We start from the raw sequence: 16,569 nt of genomic DNA on the forward strand, positions 1-16,569 counted from the left end.
TCTTGACAGGGGAAAAACTCATTTGAATAAATGTGGGTTTTGACACTATTATGTCGGTGTCATAATCAGCCATAAAATAACACAATATATATCACAACAGGTGTAAATATATGGGTCATGACAGTGTTATGACCATATTGTGACAGGTTATGACAAGTTATGTCAGCTGTTATGACATATTATGACATGGTTATGACCTTGTCATAACGTGTTATGACACTGTGTGTCAAGTTGTACCATTTAAAAAAAAAACTATTCACAAACTTCTGCGCTGGGCTTTTACTAGTATTAGTGGACCGATATAGACATCTGTAGCGTCAGCTTGGTAAAAAAGGAAGATGTATAATTAAGAACCTTATCTTGCAGGATTCAATAGTTGGAATTGTAAGAGTTGTTGCCCTGCCCCTTTCTCTGCTATTGTCATTCTAATGGATCCAGAAAGAACAAAACCCATCCTCAAACATTTGCATCAAAAGGTGCAAAGTTATGGGGGAAGACACAAAACATCCACGTCAACATCTTGATCAAATAACATGGAAAACAACCAGTTTTTGTGCAGTATTAATTTACCATCCTTACAAACCACAATGTAAATGTACGTTATTGTACATAGTTTGGTCATCTAGGTTTGTACCTGTAGACTTTCCATCACCATGAAGAAAAACAATGACCAGTACAGTAATTGAGTACTTTGAGACATCAAGTGGTTTGTGATGATGTGGCTAAGTTTATAGAGCATGGCCCTTGCAGTGCTAGGGTTGTGGGTTCAATTCCCAGAGGGGACCAGTAAGGAAATTACTCAGTAAGTTACTCTGGATAAGAGTGTCTATGGAAAAGAAGTAAAGAGACCATTTCAGTTTTCACATAGAAATAAGTTGCATTTGCAAAGTATTTAAAGAAACTGGAAAACATATATCAAGAAAGTATTTTTAAGTTCCACAAGTATTATTAGATTCACTTTTTTGTTGAGTCTGATAATTATCAGACTTAAGTTACAGATGCTGGTAAACACTCAAATACATTTGTTTTGTTTTTTTAAATCACAAAAGTAGTGCACTGGGCCTTTAGTAGTCCAGTATTAGAGAACTGATATAGATGTCTTCAGCTCGGCCAATTTTTTTGATGTTTCATCAAATTGATCAATCTTCTCCTCTCTCCAAAGTTTGGAATTTTTACTGTATCTCTATGCTCAATGCTGCAATATAGTGAATGAAAAAACAGTATTCTGGAGACCTGTCTTGTTGTTTTTGTAATGCCAGATGCATCCATCCTGCACATGGTAAGATTTTAGGCGAGAAAGAAAACAGTGTGATCTGTTTTACGGCCAGATTTCTTTTTGTTTATTTTCTCTGTATTTATAGTTGTCATCAGTCAAGCATGATTTCACCTCTACATGAGTCAACATCATTTTTAGGAATGGGGTGGTGACAGGACTGCCTTCACTGTTAAATCAGTCAATTGAAATAAATTCAGTAAGCCCTAATCTATGGATTTCACGACTGGGAATACAGATATGCATCTGTTGGTCAAAGATTCCTTTAAAAAAAGGTAGGGGCGTGGATCAGAAAACCAGTCAGCATCTGCTGTGACCACAATTTGCCTCATGCAGCATTACACATCTCCTTCTCATAGAGTTGATCAGGCTGTTGATTGTGGCCTGTGGAATGTTGTCCCACTCCTCTTCAATGGCTGTGCGAAGTTGCTGGATATTGGCAGGAATTGGAACACGTTGTCGTACACAGCTATCCAGAGCATCCCAAACATGGTCAATGGGTGACATGTCTGGTGAGTATGCAGGCCATGGAAGAACTGGTACATTTTTAGCTTCCAGGAATTGTGTACAGATACTTACGACATGGGGCCGTGCATTATCATGCAGAAACATGAGGTGACGGTGGCAGACAATTGTGACAATTGTGTTCATTGTCCATAGCTATGTCTACCCATACCATAACCCCAACCCCACCATGGGGAACTCTGTTCACAACGTTGACATCAGTAAACCGTCGCTCATACGACGCCATGGAAGAGGAGTGGGACAATATTCCACAGGCCACAATCAACAAACAGCATGATCAACTCTATGAAAAGCAGATGTGTCGTGCTGTCTGCTATCTGCCCTGTACAGATGAAACCGGGATTCATTCATGAAGAGCACACTTCTACCGCATGCCAGTGGCCATCGAAGGTGAGCATTTGCCCACTGAAGTCGGTTACGATGCCGAACTACGGTCAGGTCAAGATCTGGTGAGGATGACGAGCATGCAGATGAGCTTCCCTGAGACGGTTTCTGACAGTTTGTTCAGACAATCTTTGGTTGTGCAGACAATCTTTGGTTGTGCAAACCCACACTTTCAACAGCTGTCTGGGTGGCTGGTCTCAGAGAATTCCGCAAGTGAAGAAGCCGGATGTGGATGGTTACACGTGGTCAGTGGTTGAGAAGTCGGTTGGACATACTGCCAAATTCTCTAAAACAATGTTGGAGGAGGCTTATGGTAGAGAAATTAACGTTAAATTATTTGGCAACAGCTCTGGTGGACATTCTTGCAGTCAGTTTGCCAATTGCACGCTCCCTCAACTTGTGGCAATGTTTTGTGTTCACAAAACTACACATCTTTTATTGTCCCCAGCACAAGGTGCACCTGTGTAATGATCATGCTGTTTATTCAGCTTCTTGATATGCCACAGCTGTTAGGTGGATGGATTATCTTGGCAAAGAAGAAATGCTCACTAACAGGGATGTAAACAAATTTGTACTCAACATTTGAGAGAAATAAGCTTTTTGTGCATATGGAACATTTCTGGGATCTTTTATTTCAACGTCGAGACCACCGACGTTACATATATATTTTTTTGTTCACTGTAAACACGTTTGTGGTTGATGGAAAGAGGATGGTGACATGGAAGTACCCCACCCACACTGTTACCAATCATTCTGCATGGAAATGTGTATCCTATGAGACTAGGCCTATATAGAAAAAAATGAATTTAAAGTGACTCCATGTTTGTAGTTTTTATGTTGTTTTATTATGTTATTATAAAGTTAACATCTATCAATCTAGTACAGACAATAGGACAAACAGTATCCTGTGTACAATCAGTTTTAAAACAGACATTGAGGTAAAACTGTTACAGTGCTAGAAGTAACAACACTGTCTCGAAAAAGGATTTTATCTGCAAATATATACTCTTACTTACTAATATATACATTTACGGTAAAATAAATAATCATAAAAACATCAGACTTTAGAAATCCATAAAAACACAAAAACTAATTTGTACAAAACTTTGGATTTAAAGACCATAAGAAAACGTTTATAACATCAGCAAATTGTTTACACAGACACAGACAGACAGACAGACAGACAGACAGACAGACAGACAGACAGACAGACAGACAGACAGACAGACAGACAGACAGACAGACAGACAGACAGACAGGCAGACAGACAGGCAGGCAGGCAGGCAGACAGACAGACAGACAGACAGACAGACAGACAGACAGACAGACAGACAGACAGACAGACAGACAGACAGACAGACAGACAGACAGACAGACAGACAGACAGACAGACAGACAGACAGACAGACAAAACATTAAATGAAATATAAATGCAGAAAAGCACATCTGGTATCAACAATGGTTGCTCAGTAGTTTATCATAGTCAAAAAGTCATATAATGTGAACCGTGATAGGGTCAATGTATGAGGAATGTCTAAGTCTATGGAAGATGGACATGGTGAGAGCTACACATGCCTGAGACAGAAAATATATAGTTGACTATTTCATTAACCATCAACCTTTACTATTTCTCAGGAGCTTCTGGAACCAGCAACACTATTGCTGAAGTTCTTTGCTCCTTATGGTCTTCATAACTCCTGATTTAAGGTTCAGTAGTGTAATTTTTGTTCTGCAAAAGGTATGAATATTATTTTGCATTTGATCTCACATGATATAGGTGTACTGATGTACAGTAGACCTGTGAAACAGGTGTCAGATTTGTCCAAGCAATGAGTAGTTCATCTAAGCAAATGCTCTACATAATTGTGAATTAACAGTTGGACCAGTCAATACATGATTCCCCAACCAAAACAAAGAATAGCAAACAATACTTATCAAAATATGTCTATTTGGTTAATGTACATACATGTCTATGCTGTCTATATGCAAAATGAATTAATTAGTAGAAAACTTCACATTGTTGTTCAAACTAAGTCTAAACACTTTCTTTCATAGAAAGAATAATAACATACATAAACATACAGTTCCTTATGAAAGTATTCTCACCGCTTGATCTTTTCCACATTTTGTTGTGTTACAGCCTGAATTTGAAATGGATTAAATTGAGATTTGTTTGTCACATACAATACCACATAAAGTCAAAGTGGAATATTATATATTTTTTTTTAACCAATTCATTCAAAATGAAGAGCTGAAATGTCTAGAGCCAATGAGTATCCAACCCCTTGGTGAAGCATGGTGAAGTTATTAAGTACACTTTGGATGGTGTATCAATACACCCAGTCACACCCAGTCACTACAGAGATACAGGCGTCGTTCCTAACTCAGTTGCTGGAGAGGAAAGAAACCACTCAGGGATTTCACCATGAGGCCAATGGTGACTTTAAAACAGTTATAGAGTTTAATGGCTGTGATAGTGGAAAACTGAGCATTGATCAACAACATTGTAGTTACTCCACAATGCTAACCTAATTGACAGAGTGAAAAGAAGGAAGCCTGTACAGAATAAAAATATTCCAAAACATGCATCCTGTTTGCAACAAGGCACTAAAGTAATACTGCAGGAAATGAGGCAAAGCAGTTAACTTTTTCTACTGAATACAAAGTGTTATGTTTGGGGCAAATCCAACACAACACATTACTGAGTACCACTCTGCATATTTTCAAGCATAGTGGTTTTCCTAGAGGAAAGGCTGTGGTGTATTCAACAAGGGAAATAGTTTGCAAATGTTGGCTAACGTTAGCTGACATATTCCATTTGTTTTGTGTTAGCCGCGACCATTCGCTAACGTTAGCTAACAGTCTGAGAAGATAGTGTGCGGCGAACATAAGTGTCTGTTTCAGGTCTAAAATGCCGCTAAAATAATGAAGAGGCCATGTATAATTTCTACTATATTTAGTAGGAATAGCTAAGTCGTTTTCAGGTTGAATATTGTCGCTAAAAGGCCACAGTAATCATTACAAAAAGTAGCTGTTTGATATTTCACCATAACATTTTTGAATGTTCATTAAAATCGTTCAACTGAAATTGTTACTCTGGCAACATGTTCCCTGCAAACAGAAGCCATGTTGAACTCGCCTTTGATTCAGTCTGCTTTCCAACAGACACTGGGAGATGAATTCACCTTTCAGTCGGACAATAACCTAAAAGCACAAGGCCAAATCTACATTGGAGATGCTTACCAAGAAGACAGTGAATGTTCCTCAGTGGCCGATTTACAATTTTGACTTAAATCTGCTTGAAATTCTATGGCAAGTCCCGAAAATATTTGTTTCTAGCAATGATCAACATTCAATTTGACAGAGCTTGAAGAATGTTGAAAAAAATGATGGGCAAATATTGTACAATCCAGGTGTGCAAAGCTCTTAGAGACTTACCCAGAAAGACTCACAGCTGTAATCGCTGCCAAAGGTGATTATAACATGTATTGACTCAGGGGTGTGAATACTTATGGAAATGAGATAATTCTGTATTTCATTTTCATTAAATTTGCTATATTTAAAACATATATTTTCACTTTGTCATTATTGGGTATTGTGTGTAGATGGGTGAGAAAAAATATATATTTATAATTCAAACTGTAACACAACAAAATGTGGAATAAGTCAAGAGATATGAATACTTTCTGAAGGCACTGTACATACATACATGTTAATAATTAGCAGCATACAAAGGGGAAAGTCTTGATAGTTTCAGTGATGCTGCTATTTCTATGGTTGGAGGAGAAAGAATAAGCCAGGAATCAGAATCAGATACACAGTTTTTGGTCATTTTTTTACAGCAACTGCATCTGGGTTACCACTTGCCATCAGATTGCTGTTCATGACATACAAAGTATACGCTGAGGAGCATTTCAGATTACAATAAGTAATAGCTTACAGATAACATAGCATACGTGCATTCATGGGCATAACAAAAAAAACGGAATTATTCTAGTGGGCAATTCCCTTTCACAAACGTTCATTCTCAAACACTAAATAGCATGGGTTTGTCTGCACCAGGTCACGTGGTGATATACACACTGTGTTTCGGTGAACGTTACTAACACTGATAAAAACGAGGAGAATAAGCTTCGTACTCTTCAACTAGACACAAGTGCTGAACTTTCAAACTCACTTTAGACTGACCACCTCATGCTCCTCCAGCTGAAAGTAATTTGTCTTTGGGCTATACTTTGTTTTATCATCGACCGTACTGTGGCCAAACCTCTTGTAGCAAAGTTCCGATGAGACATTTATATTACAATGTATAGGGATAAACGTCAATGCTTTCTTAATATTCTTAATTTCAAACCTGTTGTTTGGTTGATTTGTGCTCATGGGCTTTTTGAGATCAGAATAATCCCAATTAATACCACAGATAAAAAAAGCCAGAGGATTTGAGAACACATGAAATGGAAAAACAACATTCACTTAGGTACAATTGCATTCTAACCCCAACATTAGTAACAAGTTAACACTAGATCTATATTTAACATAAAAAATCCCATTCACACAGTCGAAAAGTTAGTTACCACTTAAATACCACAAATGTTGAGTAGAACATGTGCTCTTGAGTGTATCAATAGCTAGGTTTCCATCCAATTGATGACAGATTTTCATGCGAATATTCTAAAATATGCATAAATAAAATATGCAAATTTTCCCACCAGATATGTGTTTCCATCAAATTGACTTGTTGCAGATAAAAGTCTGTACGTGATGACGTAGTACACATAAAACATACTCTCGTGGTTGAATTCCCATACAAGTTAAATGGGTTTCCATCACATTTTCAACTCTACTGATCGTTTTGTCACAAAAAATGTTGCGTTATATAGCGAATGTGCCTACTCTGGTATTGGCACGCTCTAGCCAACAGCTTGCAGATACAATGTGGGTATAGCCTACATGATGAGATTATTACGGACAAAATAGCAGATTATTTTTATTTGTCAAACGGTAGCCAAGCATCGATCATCATGTCACCAGAATAAGTATCTTGATATTTATTGGAAAGGAGCATCAAGCTCATCACGGTGCGCTTTCACCCCCCTGTGAAGTTCATCATAATTTATTTAATCTGAAGCCTAATAAATGGCATTCTTTTCCAAGTCGTATTGGGAGGACCACACAACAAGTCATCGCGTGTCTCCAAGATAAAAGCATTTCCACTGCCATTTCTTTGCATCATTAATTTTAGCAACACAAAAAGTTTGCACATTGTCTAAAGTATTTTGTTTTGTCGACATTTGGAAAGTTTACCGGCAAATGTGCTGTTTCCATCAGGCCTTTCATTACATTTTTATATCCGACATGAACTTTAAGCAAATAAAAAGGTTGGATGGAAACCTGGTTATGGTAATACAAAGTTGAGAACATAGCTCAGAAATGTTGTTTTTTTAGATATATAAACTCATACGCATTTTATTTAAAAAATAACACCATGAGGGTGGCGAGCAGAGAGTACCACAGAATATTTAGAAAAATACTGTTGTCACTATCTGGGCAAGCGGCAAAGTCCAATTTCTACCATTTATCTTCCTCAAATCTGATTTTAAATCTGAACCTAACCCTAACTTTAACCATGCTGCTAACCTTATGCCTAACCGTAACCTTGAATTAAGATAAAAAATATACATTTTGTTTTCATACATTTTTACAATATAGCCAATTTTTACTTTGCTGCTGGCCTATCTAGTGGGAATAGAAAAATATGACATGTTCATCATAGATTGTATGGTGTCCCAAAGGTTTAGACAGTGCTGTTCTGCTCTACATGAAGGTGACGACACAGAGTACACAGATAATTCACCAATATGGTGCTTGTTAACAGCACAGTTTATATAGCCAGTATAAAACCTACAGTTCTCTTTTCTTGTGTCAGGAAACCAATACCTTGAAACACCTTTCTGGAAATCACTTGAAGTCCCTCCTTGGCTACAATCAGCCCACTCTGTAATGGTCTCCTCTTTTGCCTCTATCGATGAGATGGTGTTCATCAACATCATCAACATCATCATGTTGTTTGTCTGAATGGAGCCTCCATGGGTGCACCTCTGTGTTCTAGAACTACCTCAGCATTCTAAGACTGAGGCTGAATCCACTGCATCACATGACAGGCGGCTATATATTTTTGCCTACTAGCTGACTGTACTAAAGCTGAGTCGGTTAACGCTTGATCAAAGTCAAATCAAAGCCTCTCAAGTTCTCTGAGCCCGACTCGTACAGTAGCTTCTTGTTTTATATGTTGAAGTCTTAAAAAAAAAAATTGGGGTGAGGTGCGGAAAGAGTGGTGCCAGAGGCCCTATCTATTTGCAGGTGTGAACATCGTAGACTCGAACACACTCCTGGCAGCTGACGTAGCAGCACCAATGGAAGATACAGTGGCACTTCTCCTTCCGTTTCTCCGTCTGGGTGTTGTGTCCCCGGCCACAGCACAGCAAATCGCAGCCGTCGATGCCGTGCGACGTCAAGTTACAGGTGCGATCGCGTGTCCCGAACGAGCCTGTTTCTGGGTTGGGTTCGCAGAAGTTGGGCGAGCTCTCATAGTAGACCAGGTCTCGCTCCGTGGGTGGTTTGAAGAAGTTGTACTTGCTTCTCAACGTCTCCACCCAGCCACGGGACTCCTTGTGCTTCTCCACCACCATCTCTGAAGCACTGTCATACTTGTCCTTCATGTAGTCTCCAATCACTCTGAAGTCAGGCTGGGACCACCAGCATGTCTTCACCTCACAGCTGCCGGACAGGCCGTGGCACTTACACTTCAGAAACATGTTGTCATTCAGAGACTGAGGGAGAGATAGACGCAGGGATGCAATTATTTTAATGAATGTTAAGTCTAACTAACACTTGGGGATCTTTATGAATGTTTAATCCATAAGGCTGATATTATCAGTGATGCAGAGAGAGAGAGAGAGAGAGAAAATGTCTTACTGTTCGTCCCGCCTCGTTGTTGTGGCGGTTCATGGCGGAGCGCGCATCGGGCCGGTTCTCACGGGCGTCTGCAAACTCCCGGGACACCATACTGCCGAACTCCACGTCCTCGCTGCAGCCGCCCCACTTCCAGCCCTCGCCGGGCGGACCCTTGTGGCGCGTGTCACAACCACAGATGGTGGCCGAACCCTCTGCACAGGACCGTGTCACCGCGAATGCCACACCAGCTGATGCGATGGCATGAACGAATGCTGACTCACGCGTGGCTGTAAAGAGAGGGAGAAGTAGATGTCAGATATATATTTCTATCGTATGGGTGCATTCTTACAGACGTGAACAACCACATAGGTCTTTACGCAGCGCTGCTTGTAAGCAGCTCAGTTCTTGTGTGAAGGATCTCTGTTTGTGAATGAGTATAGTTCATACAGATGTAGGATCTAAATTTGATCACTCTTTTGTGGCTGCAAATTTTCCCACAAAGCAGGAAATGCAAAATTGTAGTGTATTTCAGTTTTAAAAAGTCTTCTAAAGTTTGCAATTTCCACTTTGAAATTTCAGACTTGATTTGCCCTGATGAGAAATGTATCAACCCCTACAAACATGTCCATTAAATGTCCATCATAAATGTCCATCAATGTCCATCATAATAATCCTGTCACGCCCTGGCCATAGAGAGGCTTTTATTCTCTATTTTGGTTAGGCCAGGGTGTGACTAGGGTGGGCATTCTAGTTTCTTTATTTCTATGTTTTCTATTTCTTTGTGTTTGGCCGGGTGTGGTTCTCAATCAGAGGCAGCTGTCTATCGTTGTCTCTGATTGGTAATCAGACTTAGGCAGCCTTTTCCTACCTGTGTTTTGTGGGTAGTTGTAGTAGTTGTTCATTTTTCTCTTTGTCATTTTTGTTCTAGTGTTCTGATTTAATAAAATATCATGAACACGTACGACGCTGCGCTTTGGTCCAGTCATTTTCAGGAAGAGGATCGTGACAAATCCACATTTCCTGTTGCTGAAGGATTATTTTCCTGCGGTAGCAAACCAGCTCAAATTAAGATCCTACATCTATATGGTTTACATACAGGTCCATACATCTGAAACCATGGCAGCGCATATAATGATAAATTGTTACCAATAACTTTGCTGGAATGTACCCATTAATGTATCTCAAAAAGCACGTAGGAATTCAGATCAGTGTCTACCGAACGATGATGCTGGCACCTGCTACTTTTCTGTACTGTCCTGTATAATACTATATAATACTGTAAATGTCACACATCAACCCTACCAAGGCAAATATTCCATTTACGTAATCATTAGGCCACGCTTGTTCGTGAAACAATGCTCCATCAAGCTCCGATCCATACACATTCCATAGACAGTGTCATAGACATCTGCAATGTATGACTATGTTGATTGGCATGCCAATACACTTCAATCCAATCCAATCTGATCTGCTTGAGCAATCAAGGACAGTCATCTGTCTTGGGTGTGTGTGCGTGTGGTGAGAGAGGGAGGGAGAGAGCAAGCGATAGAGGGAGGGAGGTCTCTGTCTGTCTGACATAGTTTACTGATGACTCATCATCAGAAACTTCCAGGGAGATGAGAGGAAGAGACAGGCCTGACAGGACTATAATTAACAGACTCAATTAAGCTTTTGAAAGGTTAGGAAAATGGCCTCACACTATAAGACTAAGCCGAGACACAACAGGGAGAAAGAGGAGAGAGAGAGAGAGAGAGAGAGAGAGAGAGAGAGAGAGAGAGAGAGAGAGAGAGAGAGAGAGAGAGAGAGAGAGAGAGAGAAAGAGAGAGAGAGAGGGGGAAGGTTCAGGGATGTGTCGTACATGTCAAACTATAACCATTTAATATGAGGTGCAATGTTTCACTGAGGTCTCGTTGACGTTCCACTGTCCCTGATTTTTACAGGATCCCTTATGACAGGAAGGATTCCCTGGATATATGTGCTTAGGTCTTGTATGGTCTTGCACAATGACAAGAACAGAGAGACAGCCAGGGAGAGAGGATAGTAAAGGGGAAGAGAGCGAGAGGAACAGGGAAAAGGAGAGCAAAAGGATGACGGGAGGGAAAATGAGAGAAAGAGTGAGAGAGTTGGACAAGAAACTGAAAAAAGAGAGAGAAAAAGGGAGGGAGTTGGAGAGGGAGAGAAAGAGTGAACAAGTTGGGGGGGGAGTGAGAGAGAGATAAGTAAATGACTATGGGGAGTAGGTACTGTGTGAGCTCCTCCCAGGCTGCAGGTTTCAACCAGTTTGAGGAATAAGGGGCATTAAGAACAATGATGCAACAGAGGTTTACTGGCATCCATTCTCCATCACACCCTCCCTTAGCAGGACTGTACCAAGCACTATTATAGTTTACTCTGGGATGTCGCATCTCAGCATTGAAACTAAAGGCTTCCGCATGCTTCGGTTCGGCTGGTGCCTAGACGAACTCAGCTAGGCGAACCGAATGAGTGTGCACGCACACTCCCTTAAAAGACCTTCGCTTGAAAAACAAGATTTATTATATTTCAATTGAAAAAAGTGCCAATGGTATTTTGTCCATCTTGAGACGCTGTAGCCAGTATACACTTCCTCAACATAGTCAGAATTAATCGTAAATAAGTCAAGAAATCTGTCATTCATTTTGATGTTTTGCCCAGTAGATGTTAGTCGTGCGATTTTTCATTTAACTAAGATGTTTGGTGCAGTATTTCTGAAGTGAAAAAATGTGCATGAAAACGAGTCGTCTATCATTAAACGACAACAATCACTTCATTGAAGAATCCCTACTGTTGACCAATGACCGATGAAGGGGCGTAGACTTCGGCTACCGAAGTACTCCAAAAGAATTTGGGGTGTGCACGAACATCATTAAAAAAAACGAACCTAATACCAAAATGTGTCACAAAATGTGACCAAAGTGTCGTCATAATATATGCACAAACTATTTCGGACGGGAAGGATGAGGACGACTTAACAGTCTAGTATAGATTAGTTGAACGTCTATAGTCCAGTTGACATGTTACTGAGAGTTTATTGAGTATCTATAGATGGACTATCCAAAGAAGTGTTACCCAACCTTATCCCCAGTATCTCTAATATCCTTCGCAGCTCCTTGCTCATAATGTTTTGAAATTGTGTGATATATATACACCGCGGATGGGGGGAAAACAGAATAAAAACAGAGTAAAGGGCTAATCTATTTGCTTGAACCTCATCAGAAAATGTCTTCCTTTGAAACGGACAGATAGAACTTTACAAATGACAGCACAGTTCATGGTGACCGTCTTCTTATTCCATTACCCTGAAGCAGTCACTAGGTGGTGGCTGGTAGTTGGAGGTATGAATGGTCTAAAGCTTGGGAGGGTGTCTTTTCTATTTTATTATCAGGAAGCCAATAAACCACGGGTCAAACCCTTACGGCTTACTGACAATGATGCCGCGGAGCAAAGAAAGGGGGAGAGAGGAGGGAGAAATGGAGGGATGAGACCAAAAGAAAGGAAAATAAGATCTCTGGGGACAAGATGAGAAAAAGAAGGAGAGACAGAGAAAAAAGAACTAGGTCCTGACATCTAGGGGTGGGTGGTGGGTGGGACAGACCAGGGCTTACCTGGAACAGAATGTGTCGGGGGGTGCCCAGCCTAAGTGGACTGATTACTTGTGACCCCCCCTATCATAGTTTGCCGGACCCTGGCATGGCAAGTGGTCCCAACGACCTGCTGGGGGGCTGAATCCCCTATTGTGCTGCCACTGTCACGCCGCGTTAGCCCCACAATGGCCCCAGATATTTTATATGAATTCTGCCCTCGCCAGTGATTAGTGGGGACCAAGTTAAGTCATAGCAACAGAGAACTATGCGTTGGCCAGACCCCGCATGTCGGCAGACTGGGAAATCCCTATTCAAATGGTTTAATAAAACAATCTAAAGGGCGTGTGAATGGGGAAAAGCGCTTTCTCTCCCGGCTTAATCTCATGGTTGCGGAGATATTGTGCTCCGAGCAGCGCCCAGTGGGGTGCGGGGCTAAGGTCCCCCCATCAACTCCATTTACCACACCCATTCTTTCTTTCTTAGCCAGAGTTAATGATATTATGGTGCGCTAACCTCACCTCCCCCAGCATGGAGAAACATGCACTTTATGAAAAGCAGGGCCCTCTTAGCACATCCTAAACTGTAACACTTTCTCATCCTGAGGTCAGGGGTCATAACCTGAATTCCCTGACTGACCTTTTCACTGCTTGGTTTAGTTGAGGCATTAAGCACCTAGGAGAAGCATATAAAGTGCATCATTTGAACGCATTGAAATTTGAACACTTAGAATATAGAAGCAGATGCACTGCCCTTTATTTTCCATCTAAGACAGTTATTTTTTATATATCAGTCCATCAATCAAGTAAAAATATCCTGATTCTCCAAATCTTGTGACTATGGTTGTCAGTGGCACATTATTCCCGAGAGTATTGCAGTACTATAAAGTCCAACTGTGAAATGACTACCTGAACTATAATTCACAATCGGGACAGTACCACATATTATTGCTAATTGTGAGTCCATATCATATTCACTTACAGGTATTACATAATGGAGACCTAGCCTATCAGAAAGACACTCAATATCTTTTTCATCGAATTTAATCCACTGGTGTGACTAACAGTGCATGTTTATACCTGTGAGACTGAGCTTTTGTGTCTGTGTTCGTGTGACTGTCTGTCCACTCTTGTTGGCCTTCCCTGTTCTAAGCAACTCTATCAGTCACACTAGGCTAGGGTTTGGCTAATTCTCCTACTCCAAGTGTGCCAAACAAGCTCTCCAACGAATGTCCCTGTCCTGTCCGACGCACGCACGCACACACACACACACACACACACACACACACTGAGAACACCTGCACAGTTTGCCTCCCCTTTCATCACAGACAGATTCCAGCGGCACATGTTTTGACACTTTGGTTAATGTAAATTAATGAGTGCTGACGCAGACATAGCCTGGAGGTATGCTAGGCCCTGTGACAAGGGCAGGGCGGGCGGAGAGTGGAGAGAGAGAGAGAGAGAGAGAGAGAGAGAGAGAGAGAGAGAGAGAGAGAGAGAGAGAGAGAGAGAGAGAGAGAGAGAGAGAGAGAGAGAGAGAGAGAGAGAGAGAGAGAGAGAGAGAGAAAGAGAAAGAGGAGGGAGAGAGAGAGAGAGAGAGGGAGAGAGAGAAAGAGAACGCGAGAGAGTGAGAGAGCGCGAGAGAGTGAGAGAGTGCGAGAGAGTGAGAGAGCGCGAGAGAGTGAGAGAGCGTGAGAGAGAGAGGGAGAGAGAGAGAGAGAGCGACAGAGTGAAAGAGACGAAGAGACCTCAGGAAGAGCTCCAGTTTAACGTGAGGGAGAAAGATAACTGGCTGCCCATAATCTCTGTCATGCTTCTCGGATAGGGATGGTTCCACATGCATTCATGTAAACAAATGATGGAAAACACCAAGGAAAACTCGTCCCAAAACCGAATAGACCCGGATACTATGTAGAACGTTTGCATAACAGCACATCTGCATGATACTGTTTGTTTGATGTGTACTGAACAAAAGGAGAGATAGTGAGAGGGTGTGATCAGTACAACGGGTTGTTGCCAGAACCAGCAATAACTCACTCAGTGTTTCAGGGCATTTTATAACCTGTGTGTCTATTCAAATAAGTGTATTCTTCTGTCATACACTGAGTGTACAAAGCATTTCCATGACATAGACTGACCAGGTGAATCCAGGTGAAAGCTTTAATCCCTTACTGATGTCACCTTAAATCCACTTCAATCAGTGTAGATGAAGGAGAGGAGACAGGTTAAAGAAGGATTTTCAAGCCTTGAGACAATGAAGACATAGATTGTCTGGCTTGAGGGTGATTGGGCAAGGATTTGAGGATGAATGGGCAAGACAAAAGATTTAGGTGCCTTTGAAGGGGGTATGATAGTAGGTGCCAGACGCACCGGTTTGAGTGTGTCAAGAACTGCAACGCTGCAGTTTTTAACGCTCAACAGTTTTTAACGCTCAACAGTTCCATGTGTATATCAAGAATGGTCTACCACCCAAAGCACATCCAGTCAATGTGAAGCATGGGAATCAACATGGGCCAGCATCCCTGTGGAACGCTTTTGACACCTTGTAGAGTCTATGCCCTGACAAATTGAGGCTGTTCTGCGGGTAGAAGGGGTTACAACTCAATATTAGGAAGATGTTCCTAATGTTTTGTAACCTCAGTGTATAAATCCATTCTAAATCACACATATTTGCCTTCAGTCATCCTTTCCCTACCTAAGTGATGCCATATACAGTAGGTTATGTATCTGATGGAGCAAACTTGAGTCCTGCTCTTTCCTCAGCTTTGCCTGGAAGCTGTTCAGGGGGATGCCTGCCAATAAACTGGTTAAGACAAGGGATTGGTATTAATAGGCTAACTAACAGATAGGTGCAAAGCTTTTGAGGCCTATGGTTCCTTTCAGCCTTTCTCCCAATAAAAAAGCCTAAGGAGGAAACAAACACACATCCGTCTGCTCAGCAGACAAACAGAACAGACACTAGCCTTGCCGGAGGACAATGGACCCGATGCACAGACAAATACAAGCATCAATCAAAGCAAATGAAATGAGAAACTTCTCCCTTACTAAGCCCTATCAAAAGACCCTGAGCCCCGCCAGTCACTCTCCCCGGACCCTGACAAAGACACTTAATCCAACCACTTTGACCTCTCACGTTTTTAAGGGCTTCACTGACCTTAATCCAATCAAAATGATTTACTAAAGCCCCCCCAGACCCAAAGAGTAGCCTGGCCCGGCTGCCTCTCTCCCCACCTCCCCTTTCCACCCAGTGCCCCTGCAATTTAGACAAGGAGGGAGAGAAGCCATGGGGGTGATGTGGAGGTATTTACACCACAATGAGGCCAGGGACTGTGAACCCCTATCATTACCCACCTACTTGAGCTCAAGCCTTCTCCATCAATGTAACAACTGGCTCAAGAGTTTATTAAAAGCAATTGCCCCAACTAACCCCACATCCCACTCTAGTAAACATCAGTCTTTTCCAAACCCAGTTGACAGGTTTAGACCCCCCCTCTCTTTTTCTTCTTCCCCCTCTCCTCTCCATTACCTCTCCATGCTCCTCTCTGCTCATCCTCTACCCTTGACTACTGGCAACTAATCCCAGGGTCACAGTGCAACAGTGTGGAGACAGAGAATCCACTAGCTTCATGATATGACAGCTGAATAATACAAGGATGAAATTTTTTTGAGTACAATATGGGTGCTTCTTCTTCGGTTAACTTAATCTCAAATAGAGATGATGGAACAGAAACAAGAAAACGTCATTTTCTGCTTGAATTTCATTTATATGGTCTGACTTCATCCCTATTTTACACACCTCACATAGAAGCTGAGGGGAGTGAGAGGGGGGGGGGGG

General features: G+C 41.5%; 1 protein-coding gene across 1 annotated transcript in view; it reads right to left on the bottom strand.

Moving 5' to 3' along the window:
- Nucleotides 1-3,016: 3,016 nt before the first annotated feature.
- Nucleotides 3,017-16,569, bottom strand: part of LOC139559987 (protein Wnt-3a) — a 33,151-nt gene continuing 19,598 nt past the window's right edge. The window contains exons 3-4 of the mRNA XM_071376497.1: nt 9,158-9,423; nt 3,017-9,012 (exon numbers count right to left, since the gene is read on the bottom strand). Of these exons, the coding sequence (XP_071232598.1) occupies nt 8,533-9,012; nt 9,158-9,423 (746 nt within the window). The 3' untranslated portion in view covers nt 3,017-8,532. The remainder of the gene's footprint in view (nt 9,013-9,157; nt 9,424-16,569) is intronic.

This window comes from Salvelinus alpinus, chromosome 30 (genome assembly GCF_045679555.1).
Source record: "Salvelinus alpinus chromosome 30, SLU_Salpinus.1, whole genome shotgun sequence".
Taxonomy (NCBI): Eukaryota; Metazoa; Chordata; class Actinopteri; order Salmoniformes; family Salmonidae; genus Salvelinus; species Salvelinus alpinus.